The sequence below is a fragment of the Haliotis rufescens genome, unplaced genomic scaffold, assembly GCF_023055435.1.
Source record: "Haliotis rufescens isolate VD_foot unplaced genomic scaffold, xgHalRufe1.0.p SCAF_58, whole genome shotgun sequence".
In the NCBI taxonomy this organism is placed as follows: domain Eukaryota; kingdom Metazoa; phylum Mollusca; class Gastropoda; order Lepetellida; family Haliotidae; genus Haliotis; species Haliotis rufescens.
The window spans coordinates 2,702,919-2,721,280 of NW_025964312.1; the positions used below are offsets into that span (position 1 = coordinate 2,702,919).

At 40.9% G+C, this 18,362-nt stretch overlaps 1 protein-coding gene across 8 annotated transcripts in view; it reads left to right on the top strand.

The window, feature by feature from the left end:
• LOC124149581 (kazrin-like) overlaps positions 1 to 14,821 on the top strand; it is a 171,160-nt gene extending 156,339 nt beyond the window's left edge. For 7 of the 8 annotated variants that reach the window (XM_046521259.2, XM_048385425.1, XM_046521262.2 and 4 more), the window contains 10 exons: positions 1,148 to 1,301; positions 1,560 to 1,760; positions 2,204 to 2,391; positions 3,226 to 3,338; positions 4,268 to 4,502; positions 4,983 to 5,084; positions 5,954 to 6,120; positions 7,935 to 7,964; positions 11,513 to 11,648; positions 12,864 to 14,821. In XM_046521259.2, coding sequence (XP_046377215.2) covers positions 1,148 to 1,301; positions 1,560 to 1,760; positions 2,204 to 2,391; positions 3,226 to 3,338; positions 4,268 to 4,502; positions 4,983 to 5,084; positions 5,954 to 6,120; positions 7,935 to 7,964; positions 11,513 to 11,648; positions 12,864 to 13,034 — 1,497 coding nt within the window. In that variant the 3' untranslated portion in view covers positions 13,035 to 14,821. The remainder of the gene's footprint in view (positions 1 to 1,147; positions 1,302 to 1,559; positions 1,761 to 2,203; positions 2,392 to 3,225; positions 3,339 to 4,267; positions 4,503 to 4,982; positions 5,085 to 5,953; positions 6,121 to 7,934; positions 7,965 to 11,512; positions 11,649 to 12,863) is intronic. The other variant, XM_046521260.2, reaches the window with a different exon arrangement.
• The last annotated feature ends 3,541 nt before the right edge of the window (positions 14,822 to 18,362 follow it).

Consider the following 18,362-nt stretch of genomic DNA (forward strand, 5'->3'; position numbering starts at 1 on the left):
CAATCGGAAGGGGTGCTAATTGGTATTGTTCACTCGCCAATATATTAACAAATATCGCCGTGGGCGCTTATTGAAGCGGGGCGCTTATTACGTCGAATACGGTAAACCAGATGGAGGCCAGAACGATCCTTAATTTCAGGGAGCCTAGAGCTAAGGCAATCTAGACTTGGGAAGTCGTTCTAGATCTGAGCTTGACCCCTTTATCAATTTATTCTCTGGGGTCTGGGACCTAGGTTCGTTTTCCCACATGTGTGATGTTTCTGGTGTGCCCTGCGTGATTTGCTGGAATATTGCTAAATGCACTCACTGTAGTCTTGCCAGTTTGTTTCATGACCCGTGAAGATCCCGGGTAGAATGGGTCTTCAGCAACCCATTCTTGCCGTAAGAGGCGACTATGCTTGTCGTAAGAGGCCACTAACGGGATCGGGTGGTCAGGCTCGCTGACTTCATTGATGCATGTTATGGTATCCCAATTGCGTGGATCAATGCTCATGATGTCAATCACTGGATTTTCGATTATGTACAGACCGCTGTCATATAGCTGGAATATTGCTGAGTACGGCATTAAACAACAAAACAAACAAACAAATCATTTGTTGTATTATGTGTCATACTGAAGCTATGTTAAGACAGCCTTTAGATTAGGGCAGACTAACTTAAAACAAATGGCCTAAGTGAATAAGATAAATATCTATAATGTTGTTTACACGTTTACTAGCATATTCTTGTTTGTTGCTATACAAATATCCTTACTCTCAACCTTTTAATGAATTTGCTAATTGTTGGGGGGTGTCATATAGCTGGAATATGTCTGAGTGTGACAAACACAACAAACAAGCATTCTGAGCCATGTGGTTCTTCAGGCCATAACTGGGGCGTTGGGGTAGTGTAGTGGTTAAAGCATATGCTTGTCATGCCAAAGACCCCGGTTTGATTCCCCACATGGGTACAATATGTGAAGTCAGCTCACTCTGGTGTTCCCCACCGTGATATTGCTGGAATATTGCAAAAAGCGGCGTAAAACCCAACTCGCTCGCTCGCTCGCTCACTCACTCACTCACTCACTCACTCACTCACTCACTCACTCACTCACTCACTCACTCACTCACTCACTCACTCACTCACTCACTCACTCACTCACTCACAGTTGAAGACTCATCCTGTTGACCACAACAAGTCGTCGAGTGCATCGGAGGCGGATCACACCACCCACAGCGTCGCCAGCACCATCGCCAGCGAGGAACTGCCTCCGTATGAAACCATGTCACAGTCTGACGTGTCCCGGGATGACAGCTTCTCAGGTAAGTGTACAGATCTGTCATGTGGGACGTCTAGACGAGTCCCTTGGTGACATGAAACGCCAATACATATATGCAAATCTGTGATGTTTTCAGTAAAGACGAGCACACCTAGTTATCGTCAGTCCCTTGGCGACATGAAGCGCCACTACGTTTATGCAAATCTGTGATGTTTCAGTAAAGACGAGCACACCTAGTTATCGTCAGTCCCTTGGCAACATGAAGCGCCAGTACGTTTATGCAAATCTGTGATGTTTTCAGTGAAGACGAGCACACCTAGTCATGACTCGAATGTCAACTCCTTCACCAACCCCAACAAACTGCTCAACACAAGTCACGAGCTGCCAGAGCACGACACCAAGAAGAGGCACCGCATCCCCGTGTTCGGCTCCCTCACACGCATGTTTAGCAAGGGGAGACTACGAAGGTCCATCGCTCTGCCACACGGCGAGACCTTTGATGGTACGCTCATGGACTAACATTAAGTCTCTGAAAGGAAACTGTTCTGAGATATTTTCAGTTAAAGAACACTGGATTTTTTCATATGACTGTAGTTAATACCTGACATGAAATGAGTGATTAATTATAGTAATTTTTCAACTTCTTGTAGCATATGAAGTAGCATGTTTTCATGAAACTTGTACCCATTCGTTTAAGAATGAATGGCAAATGCAAGATGAGAGCAATCCTTTACAGCATTCCAGTTAACCAGTAATTAAAGTTGATACATATAATAAAGTTTTTTACTGGTACAATTAGGCTTGCACCGGTAATTCCTGTGGACCAGCAAATAAAGCACCTTATAAATCATTGTTGTTGGCTAAAAACATCAGCGAACATCAACAAAGTATATTTTTTTGACGAAGTCAGTGCCTTTATCAAGTGTCGATTGTTTTGGTGTACAGACCCGGGTCACCCGAAGCTTGCCCTGCTGAGCCCTGACAACTACCAGGAGAAGCTGGCCCTGGTGAACGGCCTCAAGGGAGTCCACATGACCAACTGGAAGGCCAATCAGGTGCTGGCCTGGCTCGAGATCTCACTCTCCATGCCCATGTATGGGAAGATGTGTGCTGAGAACATCAAGAGTGGGAAGGTACGGGATTTCTTCCTACATACAGGACCTTTGGGATTCGGGATCAGTGTAGGCGACCAGTGACCTATGCTTGTCTTAAGAATTGACGACCCGTTAAGATCCAGATTAGAATAGGTCTTCAGCAACCCATGCTTGCCATAAAGGGCGATTATGCTTGTCGTAAGAGGCGACTAATAGGATCGGGTGATCAGGCTTGTTGACTTGTTTGATGCATGTCATTGTATACCATTTGCATGGATTGATGATGATGATGTCAATCACTGGATTGTCTGGCCCAGACTCGTTTATTTACAGACTGCCATCATATAGCTGGAATATAGCCGAGTGTGGTGTTAAACAAAAAACAAACATGATACTTTGCGATTCTGGATTAGAATAGTCCCCAAGTGACCTATGCTGGTCATAAGAATTAACTGAATGGATTAGGTGGTCAGGCTTGTGACTGGTTGATTAACATTGTACCCACTCACTGGATCATTTACAGGCCACCATCAAATTAGATGTTGGATATTTAACTGATGAAAAGATAGTTTGTATGATCAATTACTTCATGATAATTGTAGTGATGTTTCACTGTAGATTCTAACAACGTTGTCAAGCAAGTGCTTGCTTCATGAGTCTAAAATAAAGGGATTTCTTCGGACAATAAGCATTATGTAGCATAGCGTGGAGTCATCCGACAGATGACATCCTTACCTTGTCAGCTTGCTGACGGGGTTAACCTCTTTGGTCATGTGGACATGGCGTCCGACCTCTGATCAGAAGGTCCGTGGTTCGAATCCCATCACGGGACTGGGAAATTTTATGGCCGCTACAATTACTCTCTATGTGCAGGTACTTCTGGGACTGAGTGACTCGGACCTGGGGGCCGCCCTCGGCATCACCAACAGTATACACCGGCGGAAGCTGCGGCTAGCCATCGAGGAGCAGCGCGACCCAGGAGAGATGTAAGTCACCATCAGCAACAGGGAACAGCCTGGGGATGTCAGGGCAGAACACTTCATACTCCTTCATGTGGCTTGTCATAAGAGGCACCCAAATGTATCGGGTGGTCAAGCTCATGACTTGGTTGATTGCAGGTCATTGTACTCCGACAGTGTGAATCATTGCTCAAAGTATCAATCACTGGTTTGTCTGGTTCAGAATTGGTTATTTACAGACGAACTCGTGAAGATTCCGGGTAGAATAGGTCTTCATCAACCCATATTTGCTGTTGAGGCGACTACTTGTCGTAAGAGACAACTAACACGATCGGGTTGTCAGGTTCACAGACTTGGTTGATGCATGTCATCGTATCCCAATTGCATGGATCGATGCTCATGATGTCAATCACTGGATTGTCTGGTCCAGACTCCATTATTTACAGACCGCTGTCATATAGCTGGAAAATTGCTGAGTGCTTCATTAAACTTTAGACACTAGTCTATATATATATAAGTCCATATGTTAACTCTGATAATTCCTGCGAATATCCTACCTCTATTACATCATAGCCACAAATTCCCATTTTGGCAATAATCACACTATAAAATCTTTAGATTTTTTCAACAGACGTCCTCTTCACTGCCAATTATCCCATAGTCTTGAGGTAAACCCCATCCCTTGTCAAACTGCATCTGCGCATGCGCAAGGCGGGAAAACATCACTTCTTTCACGTGTGTGTTGGAACAACAAGCAAAGTTTTTGCTCATCAATCCAATTTTGAATATTGCTGAGTGCTTCATTAAACTTTAGACACTAGTCTGTGTATATATAAGTCCATAAGTTAACTCTGATATCTACTGGAAATGGTGTCAAGAGACAAGTTAGGTTGGTAGACTTAAGCGTTTCCATCGTCAATCATGTCAGCTAATGTTGAATGTATTTGTCTCAACAGAAAATATTCGAAGGCAGCAAACATCGACCACACGTGGGTGTCTCACCGATGGATCCCCGACCTGGGCCTCCCTCAACACGCGGCCATGTTTGAATCCCAGCTGGCAGACGGCAGACTTCTCAACCAGCTGTCCAAGAAGGACCTAGAAAAACATTTTAGTGTCCATCGCAAGTTTCACCAAGCCAGTATTCTACACGCCGTGGAATTACTACGGCTGCTCAATTTTGATAAAGAGGTTCGTGTGCATACCAGTGCAACATGTGTGTTTGGTTTTCAAGGCTTGACCGGGGGTGGTTGGGTAGCCTATTGGTTAAAGCGTTCGCTCGTCACGCCGAAGACCCGGGTTCGATTCCCGACATGGGTACGTTGTGTGAAGCCCATTTCTGGTGTCCCCCGCTGTGATATTGCTGGAATATTGCTAAAAACGGTGTAAAACCATACACACTCACACACACTCAAGGCTTGACCATGGAATTAATTGTGATTGTGTTTTTATGTTTTTGTACTTTTCAATTTATTTTGTTGTTGTTGCATTTTCCTGAGGCAGTTGCAGTGATATATGCTGTTGCCCTGACATACCTAATACATGAAATAAGTGAAAGACCTCTCAATTCCCTATGAAGAGTGGTGTTCCTTACCTCTGCCTGGATCTGCTGAAATCTGTTCACATTTGGGCAGCATTAAACCCTGGACTAACGTTGATGTTGTGTTTCAGTTGTTAACAGAGAGACGGTCGCAGTGTGAGGACAACAACACCGACCCCCTGGTGTGGTCCAACGACAAGGTCATGAAGTGGATACGGTCAATAGAACTTGGGGTAAGTTTGGTTTGTTCGTTGTTAAATGCCGCACCCAGCAATATTCCAGCTATATGACGGCAGTGTGTAAATCATCGAGACTGGGCCAGTGATTTATGTCATGAGCATCGATTGACGCAATTAGGATACGATGACATGTACCACCCGATCCCGTTAGTCGCCTCTTACGGCAATCATGGGTCTGAACCCAGATCTGCATGGGTCTGAACCCGGATCTGACTTGTAAAGCTAAAGTGTGTGGTGCTTTCCTTGCTCTGTGCAAGCTGAAAATCAAACCCTTATAATGTTCCCCATCATGGAGTTATAATATCTCTGTTGCTTGTCTAAGGTGCCGCGATTTGCTGCGCAGAGTTGGGTCCCTTGGGCACGCCAGAAACCTATGATTGTGGGTTCGAATCCCGTTTCGCAACGATTATGTTTCTAGGTTTGTCAGCACCATACCCATGCTCGTGGGTTTCACCGAAGTAGTAAACGTCCGAGACCTGCATCATTTCGGGCTTTCCTCCCACATTAAGCTGACACGCCGTGATATAACTGGAATACTGTTGAAAGCGGCGTTAAACTCAACTCACTCACTCACTGACTCACTGTTGCTTGTTGGGGGTGAATGTATTGGATTAGTTTGTCAGGCTCAGTGAGTTGGTGGATCATGTGTCATTGTACGCTGAGAGCGTGGACATTATTGGATCGGGTGGTCAGACTCGGTTTGTGCGATGGTTTTACCTGATGCTAATTTTAGGAGTACATTACTTATAATATCAACCACATGTTTGTCTGGTCCGAACTTGGTTATTAACAGCCTGAGATGATATAGCTGGGAAATAACAGAAAATAACACACACATCAAGCCCTGGTTTCACTGATTTTAGGAGTATGTCCAGAACCTGAGGGAGAGCGGTGTTCACGGAGCTCTCATGGTGCTGGAGCCGTCGTTTACTGCAGACACCCTCGCGACAGCCCTAGGCATCCCCCTGTCCAAGTCTTACCTTCGTCGACACATCGCCACGGAGTTGGAAGCCCTCATCAAGCCAGCTAGGTACGTACATCACTCTGTAGTCGGGACTCTTGAAGCGTACAGGCGGAAGGGCTCTATCGTGCTGTACAGATAGGAAATGGGTGATTGTGGAGTTCAAGGTGCCCTTCTGTGGCTCTCTGTACATATGTACCCAAGACCAAATCTGAATACACAAATTAACCCTACTTATAGTCTGGAAGGTAGTTTAAGGTACCGATGTTTACTACAATATCTGAAAAGGACGAAGGACACAGTTGAACCAATCAACTCAACTCGAAAGGGTGCATGGGAATCACGCACGTTGAGACGCCCAACGCTAACACCGTATTCGTGCGTGCATGATTCCCGTGCACCCTTTTGAGTTGAGTTGATTGGTTCAACTGTGTCATATGGCCCTGTGACGCAGGGGTAGCATTATGCAGATGGCTGTTTCAATGAATGCTCATTCCACCCGTGACGAACAGGTCTGGTTGTTGATGAAATATAGTGATAGCTAAATAGACAGAGTTTTTATTCATGCACCGATTGTCTTTAAATGTAATATCCAGTTATGTATGACTGTTTAATAATCTCATACCAACTTTGACTGGAGTAGGTCCAATAGTTTTTCAGATATTGTAGTAAACGTCGGTACCTTAAATTAACTTCCAGACTATAGAAGTGTATGCTTGTCGCAAGTGGATGCCTCGTTTCCACAACTCACAAAACTGGACAGCAAAACTTAGAGCAGGAAGATCCCGTTTTGTGCATTGTAGAATAGGCTTGTTCTGGATTCCGTGTTGTGTATTGTCAAGGTAGTGTTAATTTGTGTATTCCAATTTGGGTCAGGTTACATTTCAGTTTACCGGAAAGTACAGAGCGGCACCTTGAGCTGTGGCAATATTTAAACTGCAGTTTTATAGACATTTTGAAGGGAGTACCATTTTCTTGAATATCTACCTCTCGCCTTTGCTGAGATAATTACTTTGACCTTAAAAATAATTTGTTTAATTGGGAAACTCAAGTCTTTATAATTCATGAACTTTGTTAATTTCACATCAGACTTACAACAAATAAGATACTTTTTTTCTGCACGTCTTTTAAATCTGTAAATCTTGCATTATCAATATTACCATTTTAACAGATATATTAACTGCTTGCACTTTTGACAGTGACCATTGTCACAATGGTGTGACATTGACCAGGCTCCCGTTTCACAAACTGATCTTGGTGCTACGATTGTCGTAAGGCTATGTTCAAGTATGGGAGTTACGATCGTCTTAGCGATAAGATCACTTTGTCAAACTGGGCCCCGGTTAGATTATGGGGGCATTTTATATCCATGGTCTGATTACTTCCTCATGATAGTATACTTTAGGGGGCTATTTAATTCTCTGCAATTCACTTTACAGAGTTGCCTCCCTTAGGCATGATCGAGGGCTTGAATCCCAGATTTGCTCTCATTAGGATCCTTTCTTTGTCAGGTTTCACAAAGATGGTCAACTTTTAAGATGGTCATCACTTTTGGCTTTTTCTTGACAGTGATATTTCTGAAATAATGTACAAGACGGCATATAACACAACATGCTCGCACATCTTGTATGCTCTATAAGAATATTATTTTTGCTTTAATGTCTGAATATCAAAAGACAAGATAATAACCTACCGATTATGGTATTTATATTAAGTTCCAAATTTGAACAGACCCCTGAATACTGGTATATGATCCAGGGTAAATATTATGACATGGATGTAAAAGTACCCTGTGAGTCGAGGATGATGCTATTTTGACATGCTAGTTTAGTTCAATTGAGATTAACATGTTGTTTCTTCTCTCCCCACTAATTGAATGACAGGTCTTACTTAGCTGGGCTGAAATTGTTGAGGTACCAATTCTTCTTGTCCATCCATAGTTATATACTGCATGGGCCTAGTTCATCCTTCAGTTCATCCTTCTATTCATCCTTTTGTTCATCCTTCAGTTCATCCTTATATCCTTCAATGCATGTTGTGCTCTAACCCTGCAATTCCCTGTTGTATATGGTTGATGAGGGAATAAGTCTCGTATCGCTTGGTTTATAATGTCCATTGTTACAAGTGTGTAATAAATATGAAGGTGTGTTACGAATTTTTAACACTGGATGTTTCATGTGTGTAAACACTAAGGTGTGAGATAAGGAGATTAATATCCCACTCTGTCATTTATCACCAGAATTATCACGCATGACATGACGGTGACTATTGTAATAACGTTAATGGAGTGGTGTCATGAGCATGTTATAATTTGTTTTCAATAACGTCATCAGGATACGATCATCTCATTGATGCATCAGATTATGTGAATGGCAATCAATAGGAATGTGGTCTGGGGCTTCGTTTCTGCCCTAATCTGAAGCACATGTCACACATGTGGCGTCTCCCTGGGCATGTGACTTTGTTTGAAATGTGCCTCTGTTCACCCAGCAGTGAATGGGTACCCGGTGGGATGAGATGGCAATCAGGTTGTTAACCTTCTAGCTCCCAAAAGGCAGCTCGGGTTGTATACTCCCCAGGGAGCTGAGAATGATTCTTGAGTGTACACTGATCCAGTGACTGGGGTAATAATAGCACTTCGAGCATGCTCCTGTATGGTGTGGAAATATGCGCAATATAAATGGCCTACTACTACTACTACTACTACTACTACTACTACTACTACTATTATTATTATTATTATTATTATTATTATTATTATTATAAAGTGTATCTGACTTACTACTAAAATGGCATCTCTTCAAAAGCCTGAAAATGTACTAGGAATAGATTGACTTGGGGCTCCTGTAAATATCCGTGTGGTTTACCTGCTATCAATTGATAAATTGAGACAAATTGTGACATTTCTAATGCTCCAAGAAAACTAATCACCAATCATATTGACATTTCTAAGGCTCTAAGGAAACAATGCACCAATCATATTGACATTTCTAAAGCTCTAAGGAAACTGTACTGAAACTGAAATTATGATTTTCTGTATCCTGCATGGCATGGATTTGTGTGGACTGTTTCCTTGTCAGTTGATTGCCATCAACATCTTAAAATGCAACATAAAATAACTTTTTATCAATTTTTTTTATCAAATTTTTTTTTTACAATTTCCTGGGGAGAAGACCCCCCCCCCCCCAAAAAAAAACCCAAAAAAACACCCACGCCGAGTGCTGAGTGCTGAGTGCTGAGTGCGGTGTTAAATAACAAACCAGGTAGACACAATTTATGGATAACAACTTCTTTAATACTGTAAAGGGGCGGTCGGGTCGAAGACCCGGGTTCGATTCCTGACATGGGTACAATGTGTGAAGCCCATTTCTGGTGACCCCCGCCGTGATATTGCTGGAATATTGCTAAAAGCGACATAAAACCATACTCACTCACTCACTAATACTGTAAAAAGCAACGTTTCGGTATAGATCCTTATACCGTTGTCGAGCAAAACTGAATGAGCGCCATAGTACAGAATATATATGGTAGGTGGAGGATTGTATATATGAGTGGAATAACATAGGTATGTGTTGACAACAGGAGGGTAATACTGTCACAACACGATGGACAGAGAACACATAGGACATGAAGCCAATTAAACAGGATAAGTGATTATTGCTTGATGAGTTCACAGTAAACAACAAACGAACTAACAAAACAATCACTGCTGCAGGGAGGCGAGGAAGCATGCTTGGAATTGTTGTGTTCTGTATCACCTCCATGAGATGATGTTAACTCTCTTGGGATGATGCAGGTTTTTTTTAGAACGTTGTAATAATTTCATGCTAGATAGTCTTTTTGTTTTTTTCATGGTGTTGTCCTTTCAGTTGTAGTGTAGTGCAATAATGATGACAGTGAAGACAAAGGTTTTCATTAACTTTCTATGTCCTAGTTTGCCTGGTAGTAGTCCCTCACTCTGGATCTCAGCTGCCACGGTGAACAAAGACGCATTCACATGGGTAACAAGGCAGAGGGGCGGTCGGGTAGCCTAGTGGTTAAAGCGTTAGCTTGTCACGCCAAAGACCCGGGTTCGATTCCCGACATGGGTACAATGTGTGAAGCCCATTTCTGGTGTCCCCCGCCGTTATATTGCTGGAATATTGCTAAAAGCCGCGTAAAACCGAACTCACTCACTCACTCCAAGGCAGAATAAGTCATTAGTACCCCAAGCTTCTCTCCTCATGTGGATTCTGAGCAGAATAGGTCACCTGCTTGTCTCCTCATGTGGATTCTGAGGAGAATAGGTCACCTGCCTGTCTCCTCATGTGGATTCTGAGGAGAATAGGTCACCTGCTTGTCTCATGTGGATTCTGAGGAGAATAGGTCACCTGCTTGTCTCCTCATGTGGATTCTGAGGAGAATAGGTCACCTGCTTGTCTCATGTGGATTCTGAGGAGAATAGGTCACCTGCTTGTCTCCTCATGTGGATTCTGAGGAGAACAGGTCACCTGCTTGTCTCCTCATGTGGATTCTGAGGAGAACAGGTCACCTGCTTGTCTCCTCATGTGGATTCTGAGGAGAATAGGTCACCTGCTTGTCTCCTCCTGTGAATTCTGAGGAGAATAGGTCACCAGTGCCCAAAGGTTGTCTCCCCATAAGGTGTCTGGGACAGAATAAGTCTTCATTACATCTGGGAGTGAAATACTGTTAAATGTGTCAAGAATTTCCACATCACTCTGTCATTTCTAACTATGTTTGTATCAAGAGGTCAGTTTGGTGGGTGGGATGGGAGACACACTCATCTGTGTATACACACAGAGATAGATGCCTACATGCACACACACGCACACACACATGCACACCCACCCACCCACACATACACCCACATGCCTGCATGCACACACACACACACACATGCCCGCATGCACACACACGCGCGCACACACACACACACACACACACACACACACACACACACACACACACCATCATCAGTACATGCATACACACACGCACACGCACACAACTCACCATCATCAGTACATGCACACACACACACACACACACGCACACGCACACAACTCACCATCATCAGTGTCCTCGCTGGCATTTAAAACTGCAAGTCCTGGTGGACTGGCAACTCTAAAAATTACCAGTTCCCCCCCCTATTTTTAGTCAGTCCTAATTTTCAACAAATGAAAAAACGTATGACAGTACACATCTTTTTCTAATCCTGCATTCAACTGAAATCTGCACGTTGAAATCCATGTTGTTTAGGAATCTGATGTCGTTACTCAATTTTGATTGGACTATGCATAGACTCGTCAGTCCAGCCCAAATATAACTCCACAATTGGAGCCTAGTTCGGAAAGGTGGACGTTTTCAGTCAGTTAACTCCCTTGCCTCAGGAAGATGTATCGCCTCCTGGCAACATGATGATGGCCAGATAGATGTGTAACTGTTTGTCTGTTGTCCACAGAGCTGCCCTGGACACGCCCAACAACAACACCAAGATGCGCATCAACGGGACAGGGTCCGTGGGGCGGTCCTTCATCCGCTCCTACCGCAGTGCATCGCTGGACGACGGCGGCCCAAAAGGCAGACTAAGTTTTAGGGTATGCAGGAACATCAAATAACCTTCAACTGAAATATGTAAAATTTGAAACAAATATATTTTTTTGTTAAAATTTGTAAAAAAAAATATTATTGAGTTAATATGTTTTACATTTTGTGGAGCCCGGTTCTGGTGTCCTTCCATGATGTGAGTGAAAGTGGCATAAAACCCATCTCACTCACTCACTCTAATCCAATTTGGCTTTCGTATTTTTTATTATGAACAATTGATGTGGTGGCTGGCTATTGATTTAGAACATACAGATCAATAATCGCTAACAAAATATCATCAATTATCAATAAATACTGGAGAAGTAACTTTGAGCAAATATGCAAGAAAGTTGCAAAAAAGGTCAACATATTTCACGCCACTTTTGAGCAGTGATCGTCGACACGTTTATGCATGGATTACTTTGTGGACATTTGAGATTTAACAAACACAGTTGCTCTCCGTCTTTGACAGTCAGTTTCGGTAAATCTAAACTTTATTTTATCACATTTGTTTATGTATGTTATTATCAATAACAACAATTTCATATTGATTATCCTCAATATTTTTCCATTCAATGCTAATTTAGATTATAGATTATATTAGCCAGCCCTGTATTTTTCACTTTGAAAATATGCTGGGGTGGTGATCGAGGTAGTCTCATGGTTAAAGTGTTCGCTCGTCACACTGAAGGCCTGTGTTAGATTCCCGACATGGGTACAATGTGTGAAGCCCATTTCTGTAGTCCCCCGCCGTGATATTGCTGGAATATTGCTAAAAGTGGCGTAAAATCCAGCTCACTCACTTGCTCACATGAAGACTTGATTTATTTATTTATTTATTTATTTATTTATTTATTTATTTATTTATTTTTTATTTTTTATTTTATTTTTATTTTTTTTAACGCCGCACTCAGCAATATTCAAGCTACATAACGGCAATCTGTAAATAATCGAGTCTGGACCAGACATTCCAGTGATTGACATCATGAGCATCTATCTAAGCAATTGGGATATGATGACACGCATCAACCAAGTCAGCGATCCTGACCACCTGACCCTGTTAGTTGCCTCTTACAACAAGCATAGTCGCCTTTTACAGCGGGGATGAACACCTATTCTAACCCAGAAATTAACATGTATTATTTTTTGTATATGACTGGTTTTGACACTTGTGTTTATGTTTACTAACTTCAAAGACTACATTTCACTTTGTTTCCTATGTCCAGGGTTCATTGGGACGAGCTTTTGGGAGGAAAATAAAGGATGATTTACGCATGACATTTGACTCGGACGTTACGCCTAAATCCCGACGAGGGATTAAAATCTCGGATCCTATCCCAATCCAGCACAATCACTCTCTAGACTCCATAGTAGAGCCCGACTCTACCACAGTGTGAGATCTACACCAGTATTCATTCAAATTCTTCCCAGGATGCTCAGTGCTTGCTCGGGCTGTTCCATTATACAGTAGGGGTGGTAGTAGACCATGTGATAAATGTCAATACTATCATGTGGTTGATGGATGAATCCATTCAGGTTTGGATTTGGATCGGATTCAAGCTGTTATAAAATGGAATAGTCCAAAGGGGTGAAAGCTTCAACTGCCCAAGGGAAATAACTCTAGTTTCCCTGTGAACCATCAGTGTGATATGAAAAGTGCTTTGGATTTGGTTAAGGGGTGCCAGGTGGATACTGTGATGGGATGTTCCAAGTTGTGTCGTCATGGTGACCATGACAGTTCTATTTTGAGATTTTTCGGAGGATGAAAACATTCGTCCGCAAGATTTTCGTGAGGGACTGAAGAAGACCAGTGAGTGTTGTTGATGATGTTGTGATAGGACTTGATTGGTCGTAGTGGACGTGAAACAGTGGAGCTGTATTGTACATCGAAGGATGGATGACAGGCATGTGTTAAGCCGTAGTCACACTGAATGGGTTTAGCCTAGCTTTAATATCATCACTATTCAAGCAGCTCACGTACCTCAGACTAAAGCATGTACCAACTTAGGGTTATTTAAACCAGCGTGCAAACATCTTTACAAGTATGTCGACATGTTTTCAAAATGAAAAAAAATATACTTATTTATACTCTCTGCTCAATTTTATGATGTTCAATAGAAATGAGGGTTTTTTCTCATCAGAACTAAAATATGACAAAAATAATTTCAACATGACATTTACTTTTTCTTGATGTCAGTTCACCTTGTACCCACTGACACACCGGCATGTCACACCAGCATCATAGGAGCCTCTCCAATGGTTATCCGAAAAAATATTATTTTTTTAAAGAAAACCTACACTGTATTTCCGCTTTGTTCATATGATGTTGCCTTCAGAAGTATTATCTTACAATTATTATTGTTTTATTATTTGGGGTTTACAGATTTGGTGTGAAAATGAAAGTAAAATGATAACAGTATTTCTTTTTACAAACACTTTTTCAGAAGGGTGAAATACAATGAAATTAAAAAAGTCCATACCACTTAACCCTCCTTCCCATATTCACCTACCTTTGAATTTTCTCATCGCTGAAAATAGTTGAGACTTGTTAACGTTTTCTGATATTAGGTTTGTAGATTCGTAAACCGAAATAATTTTAAACCAGACAACAATTATCTTATTTATTTTTGTGACAGGCTCACTAAACCTTCATGTATTGGTACAGGAGCATTGAGAGCCATGTTGACGCTCGGCACTGGTTATTGAAAATACTGTACAGAATTCAGTGTTCCAGGTTGCCTGTTTACAAGCAAGCTTTAATCAGGGTACGACATAACCTTCACCTGAGATGAGCACTGTGTCTTGTTACTGTGAGATATTATACATTTGACGCATCTGGCAAAGTCACCCTCTCTAAACGATTCAAGTTGACTTTGTTCTGTAATGTTGAAATATGTTTTGCTTATCAAAATCTTTAATCTTAGGTAGTCTTATGAAGTTTGGATGGTTGTTTTTAAAGAGTATTCTACTCAGTTTGTGGGATAGAATTTTTATGACATACAAACGCTATGGCGAAATTGTTCACGTCTTAAATAAGTATTGACCAGCGTTTATTGGTTCGTGGTTTTAAGTCGGTTGGAGAACGCTGTAGAATTCAGTTTGAGTGGAGACAGGCTTACTGCTAAGACAATCAAGGTATCTGTTCTCACAAACAGCTGATTTAGTTCTCAGAACAGCCCTGATACAGCATAAGAAATCCTTTACATATCCTCTTGCTGGGCTGCTTGGTGATACAGAGGTGCGCCAATGCAGGATATCAATCATCACTATCTGGTCATGCTGTGAACATGGCTTTTTAAGCATTAGGACATGACTGTCTTTTATTGATCATGTTTTAAACTCCAAATAAGGCACTAAAATGGACAAAACATTTTTTGATAAAAAGTAAATACTGGGTGGCTTTCATTTCAACATAATACACTTGTGAAATATACGGTATGTTCAGAAATTTGATATTATACGACAGGGGTTTGTCAGTTCCCAAGTATTTTCCAGTGTTCAGAAATATACGACATTATTATTCAATTTGAAATGTAAAAAAATTTAAAATTTTACAAACATTTTTGGGGGGTTATATGTTCTTCAAACTGTTTTCATGGAGTAGGTATTTAGCCTGTGTGAATATCTGTATTATAACAAATAATGGTAAAAATAACATTTTTTCCTATTCTTATTTCTAAAATTTTGAATTGTGAGATAGGTAGGACAATGTACAAGTATTTTTCAATAATATTTAAAGAAATGTTTCTGTTTGAAGCCCATATTTTACATCGGAAGGGGTAAGGACTCTTAGTCTGATGCTAGGAGTACCATACTCAATGTAATAAGCGCCCTGATTGCTTAGAGATTGACAAAGGTGTGCACTTATTAATACCATACACAAGTTAAAATTGTCCTCAGATTTTATCAGTGGAGAACAAACTCAGTTCAAAAGTCTTTACAAAACTTTACAAAAATTTGATGATAGTCACTACGCAGTAATATGCCCATTCCACCTGCCATGTTTTCTGTAATAATTCTGTAATATACACAAGCAAATATAGACTTCATGTATATGTTCGGACTTAGTACATGGTGCTAACTAATATGGATTACCGTACTTACAGATGGGTGTAGAAGTCGCTCAGAAAGCGCTTAATACATTGAATACGGTAGTTGTTATAGACTCGATTGATACAAACATTATTACATTACAGTGCTGCATCATTTACATCGTTCTCGGCCAGGCCATTTTAATTCTTGTGTAAATCTAAAAACAAAATTAAGTGTGTTTGGTTGAATGTATGTTTTTAAGATTGTACTTGTTACTAGTTTTGTGTTAAATTTGGTTAATGTAGGTACTATAATGAACAACCAATAGTTTCTATATTCCATTCTGTCAGTCCCACTGTATGTTAACCGGAATTACATGTTTCGTTTTGCATCTAATAACAAACAGGACAAGAAATAAAATGGCCCTGGACTGGTGGCAATTATTTTTTGTAATGATGATAAGACGGAGTATCTTAGCGTTACATCCATCTTTGTAGATGGTCGTTATAATCTGTACATATTTGTAAGGATGCAGATCTATTTATTTGTTTAGTGAGGCGGTCTGGTAGCCTAGTGGTTAAAGCGTTCGCTCGTCACGCTGAAGACCCGGGTTCGATTCCCGACATGGGTACAATGTGGGAAGCCGATTTCAGGTGTCCCCCGCCGTGATGTTGCTGGAATATTGCTAAAAGCGGCGTAAAATCATACTCACTCACTATTTGTTTAGTTTTTACACTGTGATCTGCCACTATACAACTGGGAGTTTGAAAACAGCATGCGTTTAACTGTAGGTAATGAACTTGTATCATTAAATGTTATGTCGAGTTATTCTGATGTTAAGTGCAATTTGGAAGGATGTTGATGAAGTTATTTACTGGTTGTATTTTCTTCAAGGAATGACAATGATAGGATATAGTGCTTTCCTCGTAGGCTCATTTGGTTGTTTATATTATCATGTTTGTTAATTACCACATCAAAACTGTTACTACAGTGAAAATTGTTGGGTTCAAAAAAGATTTCTTACAAGGATATATATACAAGTGAAATCATCTTTTAAAAACATCACATCTTTTTTGAAGCAAGCGTCTTCAGATAATGTAACAGGTATACATCTTGCCTGGAATTGTCACTCACAAACACCTACGTAGACAAGCACCTGTCTGAGAGTGACATTAGAGTTCTTGACCCACGAGACAAGGACACGTTCATGTTCATGCAATTTTATCAGATGCACAGATATCCTGCAATCTTTTTATCCTCACAAAAATCACATAAATATGTTTTATCAATATTTATGACATATATTTTAGTTTGAAAATAGCCCTTCTTTGGGGTTTGACAAATTATAATCTAAATTTCAGACTGGCAACATGATCACTGCTAAAGAAACATCACTGGTCCCTAAGACAATTTACTAAACAACTGTAAACATTTTCAGATATTTTGGTCCTATACTACTCAAAAGAAGTTAAGGACCATCCGACTTTCCTAATACTGTAGTTAATTTGTCATGCCATGACAGATTAACTTTATTACCGTATTCGACGTAATAAGCGCCCCGCTTTAATAAGCGCCCAGGGCAATATTTGATCATATATTGGCAAGTGAACAATCCCAATTAGCACCCCTTCCAACTGATCAATGTAGCCAAGACTTATTTATTCGCGTATGATACGCACTCGTGTGTTATATGCACCCTTAATTATGGGCAATTTAATTCTGGAAAAATATATCTGCCGTACATAAACATTTCAGGTTGTCAGCATAAACCACGAAATTTATCTTTCAACCAAAATAATATTCAAATAAGAGCCCTCTATTCCTAATTTTGAGAGCGCCCTGGTCGCTTATTACGTCGAATACGGTAATATGAAAGAACTGGTGGTTCTTAACTTCTTTTGAGTAGTATATATTGCATGTGTGAGCTGTCAAGCATTTCCGAGGTTGTCACGTCAGAATCAGATTTTAAGATACCGTACTTGTTCCAATTAATGGCAATGGACATTTGTCTAGTGTACAAGCAGAACTGTCAACCCCTTCCCTTCCCTTCCCTTCCCTTCCCCGAAGCTCTTTTAGAGAGTACTGTATTAAACAAAGACTTTTTACGTATGATGTAGGACACTGGATGTGTGTATTGTATGTAATATGTTCTAGTCAGTTTTAGAAGTTACTGTTTTAAGCTTGGGGAAGCAATGTGAGTGGTGTCCTAGACTTGTGGAGAAATTGTTATATATCTGTTCACACAACACCACGCAAGATGTGATTTTAATTAGTTTTGTAAATATGGATTTTTGTATATGTTGATCTATAAATCTATGAAAATAAAATGTCAAAATAACTTTTTGTTTGTACTACTGTTTGATAAGTATGAAACCAAAATTGATTCTTTGAAGGATTTGTGTTCCTTCTTGGTTGAGGGCGTGGGTTTGCTGCGCAGAGTTGCCTCCCTTGGGCACGCCAGAATCCTATGGTCATGGGTTCAAATCCCGGTTTGCCCCAATTATGTTTCTAGGTTTGTCAGCACTATACCGATGCTCGTGGGTTTCACCGAAGTGGTAAACGTCTGAGACCTGCATCACTTTGGGCTTTCCGCCCACATTTAAGCTGATGTTGTTATAACTGGAATGCTGGTCAAAGCGACATTAAACCCAACTCACTCACTCAAAGTAGACATGAAATAATGATACACAGAA